General features: G+C 39.6%; 1 protein-coding gene and 1 long non-coding RNA gene across 2 annotated transcripts; one reads left to right on the forward strand and one right to left on the reverse strand.

Annotated features, from left to right (window-relative positions):
• Positions 1-2,145: 2,145 nt before the first annotated feature.
• Positions 2,146-4,361, reverse strand: LOC134161166 (uncharacterized). Its single transcript, XR_009963853.1, has 2 exons — positions 4,283-4,361; positions 2,146-2,593 (listed from the first exon to the last, which is right to left on the reverse strand). It is a non-coding gene; the product is annotated as an uncharacterized LOC134161166 (long non-coding RNA).
• Positions 4,362-4,628: 267 nt separating this feature from the next.
• Positions 4,629-18,017, forward strand: RAB21 (RAB21, member RAS oncogene family). Its single transcript, XM_062613749.1, has 7 exons — positions 4,629-4,943; positions 12,117-12,176; positions 12,361-12,468; positions 13,956-14,019; positions 14,843-14,897; positions 15,336-15,424; positions 16,320-18,017. Exons 1-7 carry the CDS (start codon positions 4,797-4,799, stop codon positions 16,457-16,459), a joined length of 663 nt encoding a protein of 220 aa, XP_062469733.1. The 5' UTR covers positions 4,629-4,796; the 3' UTR covers positions 16,460-18,017.
• The last annotated feature ends 1,152 nt before the right edge of the window (positions 18,018-19,169 follow it).

The raw sequence follows: 19,169 nt of genomic DNA on the forward strand, positions 1-19,169 counted from the left end.
GAGGGGGGAGAAAATGAGAGGGTTTTACTTCCTCCTCATTCTTAGCCCAGATCATTATTCCCTCTCCTTTCCTTCTTTTCCCAGGGAATAGCAGAATTGCAATAAATTAATAAACCATTTACCTGACTACTTGAGTCCCTCCTTTTTTCTTCCCCTCTCCCCTCACTCCTCGTCCCCCCTCCCCCCCTTCAGACCTCCAGCATCTTTCTCTAAGCTTACTCTAAGGATGCTGATTGCTCCACCTTGCCATCAAGATTTGCTCTTGCTTTCACCCCACTCTTCCTTTGCTAAAGAGTTCAAGGGATGTTCATTTCGGGGAGAGCAGGAGAAGAAGCAATGAACAGAGTATTTAGAGCTGGAGCAGAGCCGTTGTTCCTGCAAGGGAAAATGCCAAGAGCAGGGGAGAAATGAATGGTGAAGCAGCATGCTGCTTGCTGTTCCCAGCACATGTCCAGGATGCTGCTTGTCAGTGAGTGGATCTATCAGGATCGCATGGGGATGGTATTTGGCATTGCCATCTGTGCTGCTGTGAATGCATGAAAAAGATAATCTGAAGTGGCAAAGGGTTTAAAACTACTTATGCCAAGGGCAATGTCATTTACAATTCCTTTTCAACACAGAGAACTGAAGTTTTAAAAAATAACCACCTTTTCCTTGATAAGAAAAAATACCAGTTGTCCCTTGCTGGCACTGGTTCCTAGCTAGAAATCAGATTCTATGTTTTACTTGTTTCTACAAATTAGAAACAAATTTCATGCCACATTAAAGCCTCTAAGGACATTACTGAACCTGTCAAGAACATCCCCACAGATACACAGAGGCTCTCAGTGGTGAGTGGGTAAAGCATGCTCAGAAAAATCCCTCTGGGTCAAGATTCTTCTTGAATTAATTGTTCTTTTCAGGTTCACATGCTTTGCTCTTTATCTTTATTCTTCATTTTCAGAACATGAAAAGTCATTTTTATTTTTGGATGAAACTGCATCTTTGCACTTCATTGAATTTTCTTCACATGTGCTTACTGAATTATCATAGATTTACACAACCCAAACTACTGACCTCACCCTAGATACCATTATTTTTGATTGATGTTGATGTTACCTGTGATTACCATTTGGCAGAACAGTGTTCACTGTCTCTCTGTCTAGACAGATGTTTTTATCAGTCACATCAGAAGGGCAAATGCACATATTTCATTCTGAGCATCTCTCTTTTCCGACAGAACTGAGTCAGTATTGCTAACTTTATTTTAAGTGTTTTGGGGTTTTGTTCTTGTTGTTGTTATTTTTTGTGCAGGGTTTTTTTTTTTTTTGGTGGTTTTTTGGTGGTTTTTTTTGTTTATTTGATTGGGTTTTGTTTGTTTTTTTATTTTCCTGATTTCTTGCTTTTATGGACATCTATACAGTTTCAAGGAATCATTTGATCTTACACAACTATACATTATTTGGTTGAAATTTCATTCTATTTTTCTTTTCCAAGTAAATTGGACAAACTCAGAGCATTTTACTGAAACAATATTATGCTCAGAGCTACATTCCAAGGGAAAAAATGCAAATATAAGAGTGACATTATCTGCAAAACAACTGCCACCTTTATAATTTAAAGGAAACTTGCAATTATCCCAGAAATTAGTTGTGTGTTGCCAATGGCACAGGAGGTGTTCAAGTTGTAGGTTCGACCAACTAGGGTATCTCCTCCATACAGCTACAAGCATTTAAGCTTACAGTGAAATTAAAACATCCCACACTTTTATAAGGACACTTAGTAATGCAAGATGAAAGAAGGGTATGATTTTCACTTTCAGAGATGATGCTGCCTGTGAAGTAAAAAGGTGGAGTAGACTCTGACCAAGAATGATAAAAAGTAATGGCAATGGATACAATGGCACAATTTGGTTTGGTATAATAACATATAGGGTATTGTAGTTTATTTGTGAAATAGAAAATATGCCTCAAAAGGCATTTTTCATGCAGATATCATCAGCAAAACAGGAGGTCTGTAAAACTATTTTTAGGAAGCTATGTAAAAAGAGGAAGCACACAAAGTTAAATGAAAGAGGCATTGTCTTCTCAAATACTCTGAAATAAAATGCACACTTCACAAACTAAGTAAACACTATTAAAATAAAGTAACTTGATATCTTCCACAGATAGTTAAACCTTCAGATTTTAATAAGTCATAGGTATCAGATTACAGAGAAATACGATGCTTCAGGTAGCTCTGACAGAATTTTTTGTTCTCAGACAGATGGGCCTTTTAATATCATTTAGTATTGGCAGCTGAAGTTTTGGAAGGCACAGGACTTCTTGTACAACAAAACAGTAATCACAGGCTCCTGGTGAGACAGAAGAAAACAGAAATGAGAGAATACAGCAGTTATTCACAGCAGCCAACTGTCAGTGGGAAGATGCATCCTCTGACTGCAGCACAGCAGAGGGTTCCTGGAGAGACAGCCTGCAGGATTGAGCTTCAGTTGGTGCCTTACACTTTGCTGTGCTTTCTGTTAGGAAAACAGTGTTTACAGGTGCATTCAGCATACGGACTTCACAGAGGGTGTCTCTCCTGTTCCCTTTTCTAAGCTTCAGCTTTTTTCTCTCTGGAAGATATGTACAGAACCTGCTTTTGTTGAAAACAGTAAAAAGCTACAAGAACAGGAAACTGTTTCGCTAGCAGTCTTCAAGACTTCCTTCCATACAGCCCTGTGTTTCAGCAGATGCACTTGTCACCAGCTATCCAGGAAAGCCTCAATCTGCTGGGCCCTGCAAGCACCTCCTCCTCATGAGCAATGATTTCCATTGTTTCTGGCAACCTTAATCAACCTGAGCCTGATCTTACCTTCTCCTTCCATTCAGCCTGAAAGAAGAATAACTAACATGCCAGTCAGTTTTACTGCCTGTACACAGAAGGCATGACTGGGAGAAGCAAGCATTGCTTTACAGCAAGACAGTTTTATAGTAACTTGCTGAAGCCCCCTATGTGCTAACAAAACCGGGAATTTATTGAAAGGAAGATACTCCTGTCGACTGTGTTAGCATTGTGTTGGGTTTTTTTTTCCTCCTTGTCCTAGTCCCTTTATTTACACCTGGATAAAATAGAAGTATTATTTATGTCTTGAGAAAATAAAACCAATCCACTTTGTATGTGAACATAACACTATCCAGTAATGAGGCTTCTTGCTTCAGGAAATTTGATCTTTGTTCTATGTACTTTCCTCTACTCTTTCTCACACAACAAAGCATTAATACTCTTTGACAAGATAAAAAGGAAATTGCACTATGGTGCCTTTCCATAAGCATTATTTTTCTTACCACTAAATGATCCGTAGAGAGAAGTTAAGCTGCAGCACTTTGGTTTGTGAGGATTGCTTTTAACTAAGGAATGATGTCCAGTTTTACAAGGCAATTACTAGCTCTTGAATGAATGAAACACTACCAGACCCTTATAGTCATGGAACTCAACATTTTTCTTGTGCTTTATTCATCACCTGCTCCTACATCTCATACAGCACTTAACCATGGGCTAGGTTTTCTGCAAACATTTAGAGACTCATATAACTTAGTTCATATGAATAGGGACACTGAAGTTGGAACAAAACCTGTGCTTGCTATGTTTATAATCTGGTTTTAGAGGATTTGGCTTCTGCTCACAGGGAGATGCTTGGTAGATATATGGGCTGCATTAGAAAGCCTCAATATGACATGTAAAAGCAAATTCAGGTGCACTTGTAAATCTTGCATGGGTTTCTATCTCTACCAACAGGATTTATATTAGATATTAGCAAGAAGCTCTTCCCTGTGAGGGTGCTGAGGCGCTGGCACAGGTTGCCCAGAGAAGCTGTGGCTGCCCCATCTCTGGCAGTGTTCAAGGCCAGGTTGGATGGGGCTTGGAGCAACCTGGTCTAGGGGAAGGTGTCCTTGCCCATGGCTGGGGGCTGGAACTGGATGAGCTTTAAGGTCCCTTCCAACCCAAACTGTCTTATTATTCTATGGCACGGCACAGCTGTGTGTCACGCTCGGGCTTGCGGCGTTGCCCTCTCGGCGCTCCTCAAGTCGTTCCCCTCAGGGCGTTTCCTGGGACGGGCCTGAAGAGCAGCTCCCTCCACAGAGGCCGGCCGCTGCTAGCAGCTGCTTTCGCCCCAGCCGCATCTCTGGCTGCCCTTTATGCGCAGTGGAAAAATCCAGCCGCTGTCGGGAGGTGATTCACCCTCCGCGTCCGCGCCGGACGGCCTGCCCCTCCAGCGAGGAGGCCGCCGCCCGCAGAGCTGCCGTCAGGCACGTACACTTACTCGCACCGCTGCTCCCGCCGCCGTGCAAGCACCCACGCAGCAGCGCTGAACCCAACCGATCCCAGGCAGGCCACCGGGGCCGGCGGAGCAGGAGGTGAGCTGCCGCCCGGCTCCGCCTCGCTCTGCTGGAGGCCCCGCACCGCACCGCCCCTCCCCGCTCCTCGCCCCTCTCCTCAGAGGCCCTTGGGCGGGGCCTTTCGCCGCCGTCGCGTCCACGCCTTCCATTGGCGGACGGGGTGGTGCGCGTGACCGGGCGGCGCCTGACGTAGGAGGAAGAAGACGCCATTAGGGGGAGCGGGGCTGTCGGTTGGGGGTACCGTTGTGGCTCTGGGTGTCTTTCCTCCCCTACCGCCTTCCCTGGGGTTCCGCGGTTCCTTTCCATCGCTCCCTGTCTAGCTCCCGTCCCTCGGGCCCTCCTCCTGTTCCGTCGCGAGTTCCCCGTCCCGGTGGGCGGCGGTGTAGACCGTTGATGTGAGGCGGCGGCGGCCCGGCTAGACTCGGCTGCGGGGCGCGGATGGCGGCGGGGGCCGGTGCGGCGGCCGGGGGCCGCACCTTCTCTTTCAAGGTGGTGCTGCTCGGGGAGGGCTGCGTGGGGAAAACCTCTCTGGTGCTGCGCTACTGCGAGAACAAGTTCAACGACAAGCACATCACCACCCTGCAGGTGCGGGCCGAGCTGGGGGCGGGCGGGTGGGGGGCCCTGGCTCGCAGCCACCGGGCTGAGGCGAGGCAGGGTGGGGGGGAGGAACTCATTGCTTTTCTCCTCTTGCCCTGCGCGCCTTCTAGGGCTGCTTGCCGGTGCCAGCTGCCCCTACGTCTCTGTGTTCGGCGCTCACCGGCCTGCCCCTTCCGCCCTAGTGCCCGGGAAGGGTTGGTCCTTAAACCCGCACTAGTGTTTCGGTGTTTGCCGTCTTGTTTACCGCTTAACGGTGGACGGAGTGATCACTGCTGCGCTTTAAATGGTGGCTGTCCGCTGCCGAGTTTGCTGGAAGCTAATTTCCTGGTGCTGTTTACTCCTCAGACTTAAGCTTTCGATACTTAAAGGACGTGTTTCTGTTCTGAATACTAACTGCTCGGTTTTTCTTTCTAGTTATGTACTTGAATGCCTTCAGTTGAATCTTGGGAAGTATGATTTGAAAGTAGTGTTATTGTCATTGGTATAGGACTGATGACTAAGTGCTTCATATGTGCTGCATTTCTGTTAATTATAGTCTTTTTCATGTTCTCGGATCTGAATACTTGGGCTACCTAAATACTGCTGTTTAAAGAGACCAGCTTTTACAAAATGGGTTATGAGATTAGGGCTTATGATCTAGTAACAGGAAAGATTCTTAAGGCTTGCTTGTCACATTAGCTGCACGAATTTGGCTTGTTTCTTGCTCTGCTAATTTATAAAGAACTAAAAATGTGGCAGGGTGTCTGCTTGAAAGTAATGTTTTTTTCATTACCTGCTAGTGCTGAATGGTATGTATGCCATGGTAGAGAATAAAATGCTTATATTGTACATGGTCTCAGAAAACATGTTTTAACATACGACCTACAGTGTGAAGTTTAAGTCTTTCAGGATGTCTCTGCTTTACTTCTTTATTTGTAGTTACAGTAGCACAGAATCTTTCTTAGCAGTTGTATGTGTATGAAAGTGTGGTTTTAGCACTATAATGTTTATTGTTCTTGATATTTTACTTCTTTTCTAAATAAAGAAACAAGCCCTGCCATCGTGTGGGCCACTAGTGGCGTTTGAGCACTTTCAGGGATCTGTGAAGAAGAAAATAAATAGTAGGTAATGCTGAAAGAAAGCCTTGGGGTAGTTGTGTGCTATTCGTATATACTTGGGGAAACTCGTGGGTATTTAATAGTGAAACTTACCCTTAAAAAGCAAAGGAACATTAGAGATGTGCTAGAAACAATACAGCAAATATTTCATAAACACATACCCATTTTTGCTATAAAGAGCTAAAAAATTAACATGTTTTGAAGCTTTGTTACCCTATGTTCATACTTCATTGTTGGATGAATCTGTTCATAGGTTTATTAGGCGTGGTGTGGCATTAGGGAAAGCTGATTGTAGCTCTGATTGCCATAGAGGTAACTGATATTTGCTATGCTATAGAAATGACTGGTAGCCCATAAGAATTACAACTACAGCTGAAGTGTAGCATTGAGCAAACAGTTGCTTAAAGGCCATAAAAGTGATTGGGTATAGCTGAATTCTCTTTTTCCATATAAAAAGAAAGGAACCGAGTAGTTTGTCATGTTAATGCAAGTCCGTAGTTTGTGGGTGTTTTTGTGTGCCTTTTTAGGAGGGTGGGTTGTTTGTTTTGGTTAACCATGTTCTTTAAATCTGTATTGGAAAATCTAAAATTGGAATACAGACTTGGGTCACAAATGTTGGAAAACAGACCTTTAAGAATCTCCAAAGTGCTGGCAGGAAAACATCTCTAGATACTGTGGCTGTAAAGCTTTTGGTTTTGACTCTCTGGAGAGGGGTGTGTGTGCTTGTGCTTGTGGAGAAGTGGAAGCACATGCCCGCACCTGATACAGAAATTTTGGTTCTCCACTGTGATTAGGTTTCTCGTTGATACCTGTATCTTTTAACTGACTGCACTGTTTCTTAGCTCATTTGCTTTTTTTGTTCTTTGCCTCCTTAGATACGTATACTTCTTATTGATTGTAAAATACTGTGTCAGTTGCTGTTGAATCTTGCCTTACATAACAGAGTTGTGAAATACCTTAATTATTCTTGTTTTTCTACATTTTACAGTTCCAGAAAAACGTTGGACTAAGTTCTTTCACTAGCAAATTAAAAGTCTTTTTTCAGATATCCTAGTTTCTCCTTATCTTATTTTTTAAACAATGAAGTGATATTTTTGCAAAACATCCTTTTTCTTAAGATAGAAGTCTTACTCTGATAAGGTGGCTTTGTTTCACAGCATCAGTTCAGAGTTCTGTACCAAATTATTTTGCTCCAGTAAAGCCAAAATTAGGTAAATACTTAGCTCCTGATTCAGCAAAGGAGACACAGTGATGAATCACATGAAAAGATCACTAAATATTGAGACAAGAGGCTCTCCACATACAGTGTTCTCTCTTTTAGAATAAGAGAAACTATTGCATAGTGCTTAGTTCCAATATGACCGCAACAAAAAGGGTGGTGACAGTGTAGCTTTCTGGAAACTTATTTAGTGATGTTGGCTGGTGCTTCCTGCAGTATGAGCCCATTGATGGAGGTGAGCACAAGAAGTCTTTAAATTGGTCAGTGTGAATCTTTAATGTATATCTGTACTTTCATATCAGAGTTCTAACACTTAAGTATTATTCTGTTTTGAAGTTAACCTGTGTACCTGTGAAACTCACCAAATGGGAGAGTTTCTTTCTGTGCTGGTTACAGATGGCTTTTAGTGAAAGGGAGCTGTTTCTCTTTTCTTTGTGCCCTCTTTCCCTAAATGCTAGCTAGAGGGAAATGGTGAGCTGGAACTTCCTTTGAGGTTAGGAGGCTGTTGGGATGTGTTGCTGTAGGTATGTTAGAATCAAGTCGTGTATGTTAGCATCATGTCGTATCAAGATACTGATAACCTGCATATTGAAATTAAATTTAAAGTAGCTACTGACTCACAGAAGCTGACATTTATCTAGAATAATGTGAACAAACTGATGCAGAAAAGGTTGGTGCAGGTAATTAATGCAATCCAAAATGTGTTTTCAGATCTGATGGGACAGTTAAAATTGGTTCCCATTCACAGAAATATTGAGATCAGTGCTTGTCTGGATAAAATAATTCTGAGCTATAAATTAGTATCAAGTGAACTATGCTGGAATTGCTCCAATAAACCTCCTGGCATTTTTTTTAATTTGGGTAGACACTTTGTTAATTATTCAAGATAAATAGAGCTTCTGTGTGCTAATCTTTAAAATGTGTGGTGCGCTGTTAAATATCCAACCCAAGAGACCCACTGATGGTATATGGATCCTGATTGCTGCGATGGACTTGCATAACCTGGAAAAGCTGTATTGGCTGTCTAAGAGAGCTGGGGCTGGGAGCAAGGGGATGACAGTGCAAGGAGGTTCAGTGCTGTATGCAGTTTGTATGCCTTGGTTGCCTCTGCTGAAGATGAAGCAGTCAAGGGGCAGGTGACATACACTAAAGTGACTTTCAAGAGAATTTTTACCAGCTGGGTCTTCCTTATGTTCTACTCAGGTCCCTTTATCAACTCCTAACAGGGCCTGATAAACATTTGAAACTGAGCTCTTAGAAGAAAAAAACAAAATAAATCTTTCTATAGGCACATGAAGACAATGAAGTTTTAGCTCTTATAATTTCGTTATCCTTTTAAGTGCGAAAGTAGTCTTCAGACCAGTCATAAGACACTAGAGCCAAATACCAAAATTAGTACCTTGCTTTAAAGAGCTGTTTGAGTTTACTTACCTTTGAATTAACTGTGGTCTCACATATTTGTGGGGTTTTGAAAGGCCTAGCAAAAATGAATTGTCATTGTAATGAAAATAATACGGCATTTTGTTTATGACTTACTGATTGTAAGTCAAGACACAACTTGGACTTCAATCTGTAGGGACTCAATTTAGTAAATTCTTGGGAGATTAGAAAAAATGTTGAATCCTGTATATAATTACCTAATGCTGTCTACACTGTCTGAATTTCAAAGGCTTTGACCTCTTGGCAGCTTTTTTTTTTTTTCCAAAGGAGCTCCTGACCTATCCCTAAACAGTAGTTAGGTTTTTCCTTCTGTTTTGGGTTCCCCCCTAGTGGTTTCAATCAGTTTGCCTGATTCATTTATTTGGATTGAATAGTCAGGTGAACTGACTTTCCAGCCAGAGTTGTAAGTCCACCTGATTATTTTTTCCTTTCTGAGGGCATAGTAAGTGAAGTAGTAGTAGCCTTGCTCTTCTATGAGACAAAAGGAAAGGGGGGGGGGGGGGGTATTAGGTAAATATTGGGTGGTTTGTCACTGTGGCTGTAAACCCAACTTTACTGATAGTAAATACAACAAACTTGCCCGTACCTATTAATTCAGTAACAGAATCTGCTAACAGTGTTCAAGTATATGAACACAGTAAAGAAGAATGAAACATTTAATCTGTAATGTAGTATTGACTGTTTCTCACAACATGTTCACAAAGCCTTCTGTTCATTACTAACCATGATTACTTCAAACTGGGTTCTAGTCCTGTTGTCTGACAAACTTTTTAGACAAACTTGCTTGCAATCTGGTTAACTGATACAGGATTGTCACTCTTTATTTTGGTTAAGGGCCTAAGACTTTAGTCTAAAACTTGATTGGTGCAAATTCATCAAGTTTTAACACAGACAGCAAGTACAATAGCCCAGTGCTAAATACTCTTGCTCTAGTCTTTGTTTTTGTTTTTTGCTTTGTTCAGAAGATACTAAAAAGCCTTACTTGAATGTATGGGTCCTCTAATACTTGGGTATATAGCAAAGGAAATACTTAGTGCTAAAAAGACAGTATTGCTATCAAAAGCTGTGATGACCCAAAGGACTGGTGATACTTACCTTTATCTGACAGAGCAAATATTAAAGTAGGCTTATCCCCAAAGATATTTGTGATATTAATTGGGCTAATGTCTATAGCCATGATGATGTAACTTTATGGATGTGGAGTTCTGTGTGGTGGTTTTTTTTTTGGTTGGTTGTTTTTTGGTTTGTTTTTTTTTTTAATATAAACTCTGTTCCTGTGAAGGATTTTTCTGTCTTTTGGTTCAGAAATGTGATTCTTGGTCACTTATGTGAAATTCATATCAACTGAACAGGTCTGATTGTCAGTGTTGTGACAAAAGCAAACAATGCTCAAAAGAGTTTTTTGTTTAAGATTCATAATAGAGTATCAAGTAGTGCAGTACAGCAGTGTTAGGTAAGCTGGATTCATTGTGTCTAACCATATCTTCTCTTAATGTGGCCCAAGAGTTGATGGATCAAAACTTCTGAAGTCACGTCTAAGCTTTTGGCTTTTAAACTGTGGTGTAGTAGAACAAATTATGATATGAGGACAAGGCACTGATAAGATAAACCTTAAGGACAGCTAGCTGAAAGCCATAAACTTCTCAGAGTTGCTGATTAAAGAACTAAAGCTTTCCTGATGTGTAAGATCTGTTTGTTAACTTTGCTGTTAAGATATTTGTTATGAGTTGGCTGGAGTGTTAAATACTTTTAACATGCTGTCTAGAGCTTTTTCTGAAGCTGACTTACGCCTCCTCACTGTAGACTGCAGGAGTAGCATTAATGCTTTAGTTGCGTCTAATACAATGGCTATAATTAGTTCTTTGCTGTCTCCTTTTGGAAAGTTTAAGTGTTTTTTGTTTCTCTAGTCTGCCTTCTCTTTGTTGTGTTTATCAGACTTCATGGAAAGCTTTAGAGGAACGTACTATTTACTTTGAAAAGAGAAGTTTTGTGAATCGTCTCACCTGAGGTCATACAGATACCAGACTTGATGTTGGGGAAGTAGCTGAAGACCAGAACCTACTCTAGCAGCTGAGTGTTGGATGACTTTAACTGTAATACAGGCTTTGCTCCAGAGAGGTGCTTTGATAGCAGTTTAGGCTGGTGTAAATTGAGCTATCAGTACATGTGTGTGCTGGTTGCTTGTGTAGTTAAGCAGTAAGCTGGATCAAGCAGCTGATGTGGCCTATGACACTTGTTACATGCACATCAGTAGTCTGGTGAGTGCTGATAAGAGAGAGCTCATGTTGAACTGTTAAGATTCCAGCCTAAAATCATCTGGGATGAATGTACTGTAAAATACCCTGAGCTCTTGTTTGTAGCCAAATGCAAGTTGAGGTGAAGCTGAAAGGAAAACTGAGTATAATTTAAGGCAAAAGTCAGAAACCCTTGGCAACTGAATTGTGTGATGATAACCTGCCACTGCTAGCTTGCGGAACAATGAGAGCAGGTTCCAAATGCATTGACTCCTTCAGACCTTGTTCTAGACTATTAAACTTGTATTAAATTATGCCCCTTTTTAGCCACTGAATTATACATTTGGTAACAGAGGTGGTGTTTAAAAATGTAGGTTATGCAGGCTTGGAGAACAGATATACTCTTGGGCTGCTGAAATTGGATAAACCTTGTGATATACTCTGGTCCTGTAAAACATTTTCAGAAGGTAGTGTAGTAGAACTCTTAGAGAAGTTTGAATGCTTATTCTGGGGCTTTTCTTATCCTGCAGCTTGCTTTTGTGTTAGCTGAAAAGCATATTGCTGAGCCTTCATGAACAGTTGGGGGAGGGGGGGAAACATGACCCATACCCCACCATTGCTCCCAAAAAAGCCCCACAAAACAGATGGGGAGAGCTGTGGGCTCACTTCAGCAAAAGGAAAAGATACAGACAAGGAAATGTGCAGAATGCCAATATTCTGAGACTTTTAGTGAAAAACTGTTTTATTTCGGTTTAGTAGCTCAATGGTAGTGAATTACTTGGTCTTATTCCTCCAAATCAAAAATCCAGTTAGGCTGGTTCCTACCCAAAGTTTGTGCACTCTTGTGAAATGCTTTGAGGTCAGCTTGGATTTATCAGTGTTGTGAATTCAGAGTCTTTACACACAACTCTTATCCTCCCCAAATCATTCAAAACAACAGCAAAAAGATGTAGTAAATGATTGGCTTAAGCCAAATTTATTTAGAATAGACTCCTGGCAAACTGTAGTAAAATGACTAACTGGCTTAGTATTGACTCAGCCTTCTGGCTTAAAGAGTATTTTGATCTAGAAATCTGTCTCTTATTGATTCAGATGTTTTTATTAGTAAATTAATCTGAAGTCAAATGAGACATTTGTGTGTAAAACTTAACTCATCTGTTTTACTTTCCAGGCATCTTTTCTTACAAAGAAGCTGAATATTGGTGGGAAAAGAGTAAACCTTGCAATATGGGTATGTTTACTTTCCTATTTTCCCTCCCCTAGCTAAATATTCTATTTTGCTGAAAAATTACTTGGACATATTAGAACTCAAATGTTAGGCACTTCTTAATAAAAGTAAAATTTCAAAGTCTTTGGAGTTTCTTGAAGTATTGTTTGCTTTGTCTTAAATGCTAACAAGTGTGTATTAAATGCAGGATACAGCTGGTCAAGAAAGATTTCATGCATTGGGGCCGATCTACTACAGGGATTCTAATGGTGCCATTCTAGTATATGATATAACAGATGAAGACTCTTTTCAAAAGGTACTGGACAGTTCTTACCTCTGTGGGAGTTGTAAACGGCAAGATAATCTGTGGTATGTGTGTGTAAATGGGAATCTTCTGTTATCAGCAAGAGCAATACATATTACATTTGTGAATTTAGTAGAAGTATATGTCTTACTAGCCTTCTGTTGAAGGCTGACTTTATCAGTCTAGTGAAGTTCTAGCAAGGTTATTCAAAGGCCATCAGAGAATTAGTTGTGAATTACCTCCCATCTAATGTGACAGGCTACAAACATACACCAGAACTGTTCTGGTAGTACACAGTACTGATCTCTAATGTATAAACCAAATTACTGAAGGATATTGAGTGATATGACCTTTTTCAGATCTGAACTCTGTAATACATGATCGTGGAAACATTACTTTTTCAGTGGTAATAGGTATTTGGACTTCAAATCCTCATCAAACCCTTAAATTTTATGGCTAATTATAGCAATATTAGTTGATCATTCTGAGCAGGTGAGGTTTTTACCACCCTTGTGTCAAATCTGTGCTGTCACTATAAGATGTTCCAGCTGAAAACTGGTGACACTGTTTCCTAAGTGAGTTCGTCTCCGATTAACTTGTGTCAAAACTAGTAGGGCTTCAGTATAGAGGAGTAAGAAACTGTGGTTGTATGGGCAAGGCTTGGGTTAGCAGTGATAGAAGTAGTGTAAGGCTATAGTTGTGCAACAGTTTAAGTAACTCAAATAGTGTGATGCAGGGCAAGTAAAGTGTTTGTGCTAAAAGTTAAACTCTTGCCTTCCATCTGCAGAATTGGAATGACTTGAGTACTACTTTAAGGTACTCCTTTTCATGTGGAGCCCTACTTAATAAAATTCTGTGGCTCTTGGAAAAAAAAGAGGGAAGGTTAATTGGCAGAAGTTATTGCATACCTCTGTATTGTGTATATCCTAACTATTTTTAGGTTCTTGATCACCTCTTGTCATGATTTAATTCCCTAAAAATAACAGTCCCTAAGTCAGTGCACTGATCAGACAACCTCAAAGCATGATAACAGAATTGATAACAGCTAACATAGCATCACCTGACACTCTTGTCCCATCTGTTCTCTTGGGAAACAAACATCTGTTATAATGTAGCCCGAGCTACTCAGTTCGGGTACCTCTGCCTTTAAAGTACCATTTGTGATCTGTCAGTAAGTGCCTGTTGATAAAACATCTCATGCCTGACCTAAAGTGACCATTGCAGTGAACTTGTTCTTTGGAGTGGGTCTAACACAAGTGTGGTGAGTTATATTTCTGGAGTAATTGAACTGTTTTATTTATGTCATTTGCTCTTAATTTCAGCTGCTGAACAAGAGCCATGCATAGCTATATAAAGAATATTTTGTCCATCTGTGTTGCTCTAAACACATTTGTTTCCAGATTAGAGTAAATGATTAATGAAGGAAATCAGTCAGTTCCACAATAGCTAAGCTAGTAGTAAGTATATCAAGTGAGAATGAACTTTTGTTCTTTTTGCAGGTAAAAAATTGGGTTAAGGAATTAAGAAAAATGTTGGGAAATGAAATCTGTTTATGTATAGTAGGTAAGTCTTTTTTTAACACGAGTCTAATGACTGAATCAAAAATGTTTCTTTTAATTAATAGCATTTTGCAAACATTGCTTTGACAGCTTGTACATGTGAAGTGGTGAAGTTTATGTTAATTTGATACTTAATGTTCAGTTGGAGCTACAAGTTTCTGTAGGTCACCTTGAGGAATTGAAGAGTTAATTTAAAAAAAAATAGCTATTTAATGATACGTCATGTCAGAAGTGCATGGTACAGACACCTGAAGACTGCAGTCCAACAGAGAGAAACACAAACCTCAAATGTGTATGATCGTTTTTGTAGGTACTCAAATGTCATGTTTTCTACTGTTTTCAGTGGCATAGGCTGGATGCTTGTCTTTCATAATCAAGTGCTTGGGGAGTGGAGCAAGTCTTAAAACTTGGGTATTTCAGCTCAAACAGAACACAACAGAAATACTGGATTTAGATTTAAAATCATATTTAGTAATTAAAATACTTTCAGGAAGATAGATGTAAGGATATCCTACAAAAACTAGCTCTGTAGCATGGATAAGCTGCTAATAAATTATGAAAGAAAAGCAGAAGGCTGAATTGGTGGTTTATATGGAGTTACTTAGCTATCTTGATCTCTACAGAAGTAGAACTTCCTTTTCATTGCCTGTAAATGCTTTAGTGAAAGCAGATTTTTAAATCATATCATTGTGTTCCAAATTGAGACCTGTGTAAGATCTTTACTGGGATAGCTTGTAAGAAAATGATGGGGTACAGTGATTACCTGATTACTTCTTTTTGGGTAATTTTGGAGTACAAAGACTTGAAGATTGAATTGTTTCCAACAGGTAACAAAATAGACTTGGAAAAAGAGAGACACGTTTCAGTGCAAGAAGCAGAAACGTAAGTCATGCCAATTACTCACAGAAACAGTCATTGCAGAATTATGCTGGAGTAATACACTTGTGATGGTGTCAATAACTGGCAATATAAACCAGCAGTGCTTAGCTGGCTGCTGTGTTAAATGTTCTGTTTGTATCAGAGTCCTGGAATGTCCTTACTGACCAAAGCATCGTTTGAGAGTTGTACATGGTTAAAGTCAATGCTTTTAGGTTTTTTTTAGTTTAGTTTCATTTCTAAACATGAATTTTTTCTTTATTTAATCTGGTGTTTTTCATCAGTCACAGCAGTTTTAACTACAGAATTCCCTTTGTGCAGCACATGTAGATTAACTCTGAACTTGGAATAAAACCTTTTGTGATCATCTCCTTGCTTCATGCAAAATAGCTTAGAAAGTTTTAGTCCTTTTAGTATGATCGAGTTCTGTTTCTGTTCCCACAGGTATGCTGAATCTGTTGGAGCAAAACATTATCATACTTCAGCTAAACAGAACAAAGGAATTGAAGAACTGTTCCTTGACCTTTGTAAAAGTAGGTATTACCTAGCTTGCTGGTAAGGAGCTCTTTCACAAAATGCTAAGGCTTTGTAATGCTTAAAACCATAATGTAATGTAAACTATTCCTAAGAACTTACTTCATCTGAGTCTACTTCAAGCCACTTGTGTACTGTAACTGCTCTGGGAGCTTGATGTATGGGGTGCTTACAATATTGCAACTTCATGCTCTACTCCAAAAATGTCTTTGTCATTTGTTGGAGCACTAACTGCTGTTTCACTTGTGTAAATAGTAACCTCAAATCAAACCTCATGTGATGGGTCTCACTATTGCCTCCTTCAAACCTTCTGCTTCAGTCTCTTTCAAGGATTTTCTCAGGTGATGTCAATTACAAATCATAAACTTGGAAGTTGTGGTGATCCAAATTTTACACAGCAGTCTAAGCAAATTTTAAAAATCACAGTGTAGGGTAGTGTTGTAATACAAGGAAGTTGTCATATTGATTGTTGTCTTATGATACAAGAGTTTAAGCAAAACTTCACCTGAATGTCTGAGGAGTAGGTTGAGGGTTTGTCTTGTGGGGTGGGGTGCTATGTGGGTTGGGTTTCTTGTTTTCTTTCTTAACAGGAAGTTTTTGATATGGGTGGGTAAATCTGGCTTTTGAAGTTGTTTGTTCTAGAGCATCTGAGCATCTAAAGTGTCCCTAGTCAACATGAGCTGCTGATGTTTGGTGCTTTAGGAAAAAGATTTAAGTATGTTCTTTCAGCTATGCCATGTGGTACCAGAGTATCACTTTAAGAAGTACTTACTTCCAGATAATAAATAGAACTGCTCTTGCTAACTTTGTGCATGCACCTCAAATGGATTAAGATCTCAAAGTCTCGGATCAAAATGCAGTGGAATATCATCTAATACATTTCTTCCTTTACAGGAATGATAGAAACTGCTCAAGTGGATGAAAGAGCAAGAGGCAATGGCTCCAGCCAGTCAGGAATAGCAAGGCGAGGTGTACAGATCATTGATGATGAGCCACAAGTACAGAGCAGTGGAGGGTGCTGTTCTTCTGGATAATTATAAAACTGTGCTTCACTGCCCTCTCAATATGAAGACTGCCATATTCCAAGTCACGTGTTCTTTACCAATGGAGTAATAGAATTAACAGTATTTAAAAGTAATCACATGTAACACTGCAAAGACCTTAAGTGCTAAACTAGTGGCATCTGTGACCAGAGAATTGGCATTTTCTACAGTGGTTAACAAAGCAATTACCAATGGCCTTTTTACATATTTTTCGTTAATGAGGAATAATATGCATGTAGAAAAGACCTACTTAAAGGCTTCATTTATATTCTTTTAAATCAGATCATTATTTAATAACTTATATACATTGTTGTTGGAATGGTATACGTTTTGCAGCTCTTTGTATTTTGTGGTAGATTGAACTGTATCACTTCTAAAATGCAAACTGATTTTTTTTAAATTAGCAGATATCTGAAGTAATATTTTTGCAGGGCCTCCACAAGCCTATAATTGTCAACTACTTTGATATATTCTGTTCATTCTGTATGCCAAGCTGGTAAAATACATTGTAAATTACATATTAAATATTTTATCTGCTTTTACAATTGCAGGTGCGGAAATATGTACATCAGTCTTGTCAGTAGTTGTGAAGTGAATAAGTCAGTGAAAGATGCAAGCTATTCATGTGTATTGTTGAATTGTTCATTCTATCCCCATACCTGAAAAAAAACCAGCTTTTTTTGGTACATTCATAGCTACAGTATTTTTTTTTTTTAAGCCTTTTCTGGCAAGCAGCAGTATTTAGAGTATCACCTTAGTGGGAAGAGAATGCTTCCATAGACTGCTGTTTATCATTGAGGTGTTTGACTCCCAGCTAAAACACTTGGTGCATGCATATATCTTGCCTCTGCAGTTACTTTGGCCTCTCAGAATATCACCCAAAGTCAAAGCAGCTGTAGCCCTCATCATCTGGTAGCCAGTAAACCAGATGCATGGGAAACACTTAAGCTTCACTAATGCATTTGTCTCCAACACAGCATTATAAATTATTAATGAGCATATTTCCCCCACACACCCTATATTGCAGGACTTGAGTGAACTAAAGAATTGGCATTAACTAGGACTGCTTCTGATTTGGAGTGATTAAATGGAAGATATGAAACTTGCAAGATGTAACTCTGGGCATACTAGATGGAACTGAACTTACTCCTGACTTGCTGTTTCTCTTGTAAAGTGTTTTGAAGCCCACTTAAGTTTTGGGTGGAGGGTTTTCAGAAAAGGTGTACAAAGTACTTTCACAAGGGACACAGATAGTAGTAGCTGGAACTTCAAAATGTTTTGTGCTCTTGACTTTTTTACTTAAGTTGTCATGCTTGGAAAAACAGTAAAGGTGATGTCTGTGACAAAGTAGAATATTCCTTGGCCTTCCTTTCTCTGAAGGGTAGAATTAGTATTGCATATGAATGCATTGAATGTTGTGGGTATGTTCTGATGCACAAAAGGAGTAGTAGTAACTCATCAGTTTGTGTAAGAGAAGTGTGCTGTCTTCAACCTGATTTTTTTTTTTTTTAATTATTTTCTCTGAAATAATAGATGGCTTTGATACAGACCTGTCCTGGTGCATTTTTTCACTTTCTGCCTAAACTGTGGTGTAGATACTTTCTATTAAGCCACCATTGTTGTGCTCTTTGGCATGATTGTGTGCATGATGGACAAAGGCGATATGTTCACACTAGTGAAGATAGTTTGACTGCACAGAGCTTTGGTGTGAATCTAAAATTCATGTGTGCATACGTAGCAACCCTGTTAACATTCTTGTATCTAACTTATCCGTGAGCCTTGCCAAAACTGAAAACCAGGTCAGTTTCATCAAAAACCGGTACCTTCAAGTCAATACAGACACTGACAGGAGGACTGAAATTGGTAAGACTTGATGCGCACAACTGGAATCTCCTCATAATAAGAGTTCCAGATTTTCTGATTAAAATATTTCTTTTTTCCAGTGATGGAAGGGAAAAAAAACCCAAACAACAAAACAAGCAACCCAACCTCAACTAGACTTGATAAGTGGATGAGTCAGAAGGGCTTATGTGCACCAGAGCAGAGCTTTTTCTACTTCATTGAAGTGGACAGATGCAGTTCTGGTCTGGAAAGCAATATTAGGTATTTACCCAAGAGAATGTTACGTTTGACCGCTTTGGAGTAGAAGCAATGTGTAGAATATATTTTGTCCTGCAGCTAGAGTTTCCTTCGGTGTATTCTGTGGTAGGGGCATTCTTTGTGACTTTTGTCTATTACAAAACTAACAAAAGCCATGTTGATACTAACTCTTAAGTCTGTTACAAAACTAGAACTATTACTGCTGAATATTTAAGTGGGGATAAGAAAGCTTACGATTTTGTACGATTTCATTTGTATTAGCAAAATATTTTTTAAATAAATTCTCATAAGTTACTTACAGCATGAAAAACACTCCCTAGTAACCTTCCTTTATTTATGGAACTTAAAACCTGTGCTTCGCAGGGTATCATTATATTAGCTCACAGAAGAAATACGACTTCATGAAGACGGGGAGTTTGGTTTCCAAGACTCAAAAACATGGATTGATTAAACTGAGTAACACAAGACTTCAGGTAGTCATTGTTAGATAAAAAAGACAGTTACAGAAAAAATAATCTTCACTGAAGATATCTAGAGTGTTCTTTACATTAAATATATAGGAAGGTACAGATAGCTTGGTTTGCTGTATTTGAGGCGGTTC

This window comes from Pezoporus occidentalis, unplaced genomic scaffold (assembly GCF_034315485.1).
Source record: "Pezoporus occidentalis ecotype Australia unplaced genomic scaffold, CSIRO_AGI_Poc_V1 ctg17, whole genome shotgun sequence".
NCBI classification, from domain to species: domain Eukaryota; kingdom Metazoa; phylum Chordata; class Aves; order Psittaciformes; family Psittacidae; genus Pezoporus; species Pezoporus occidentalis.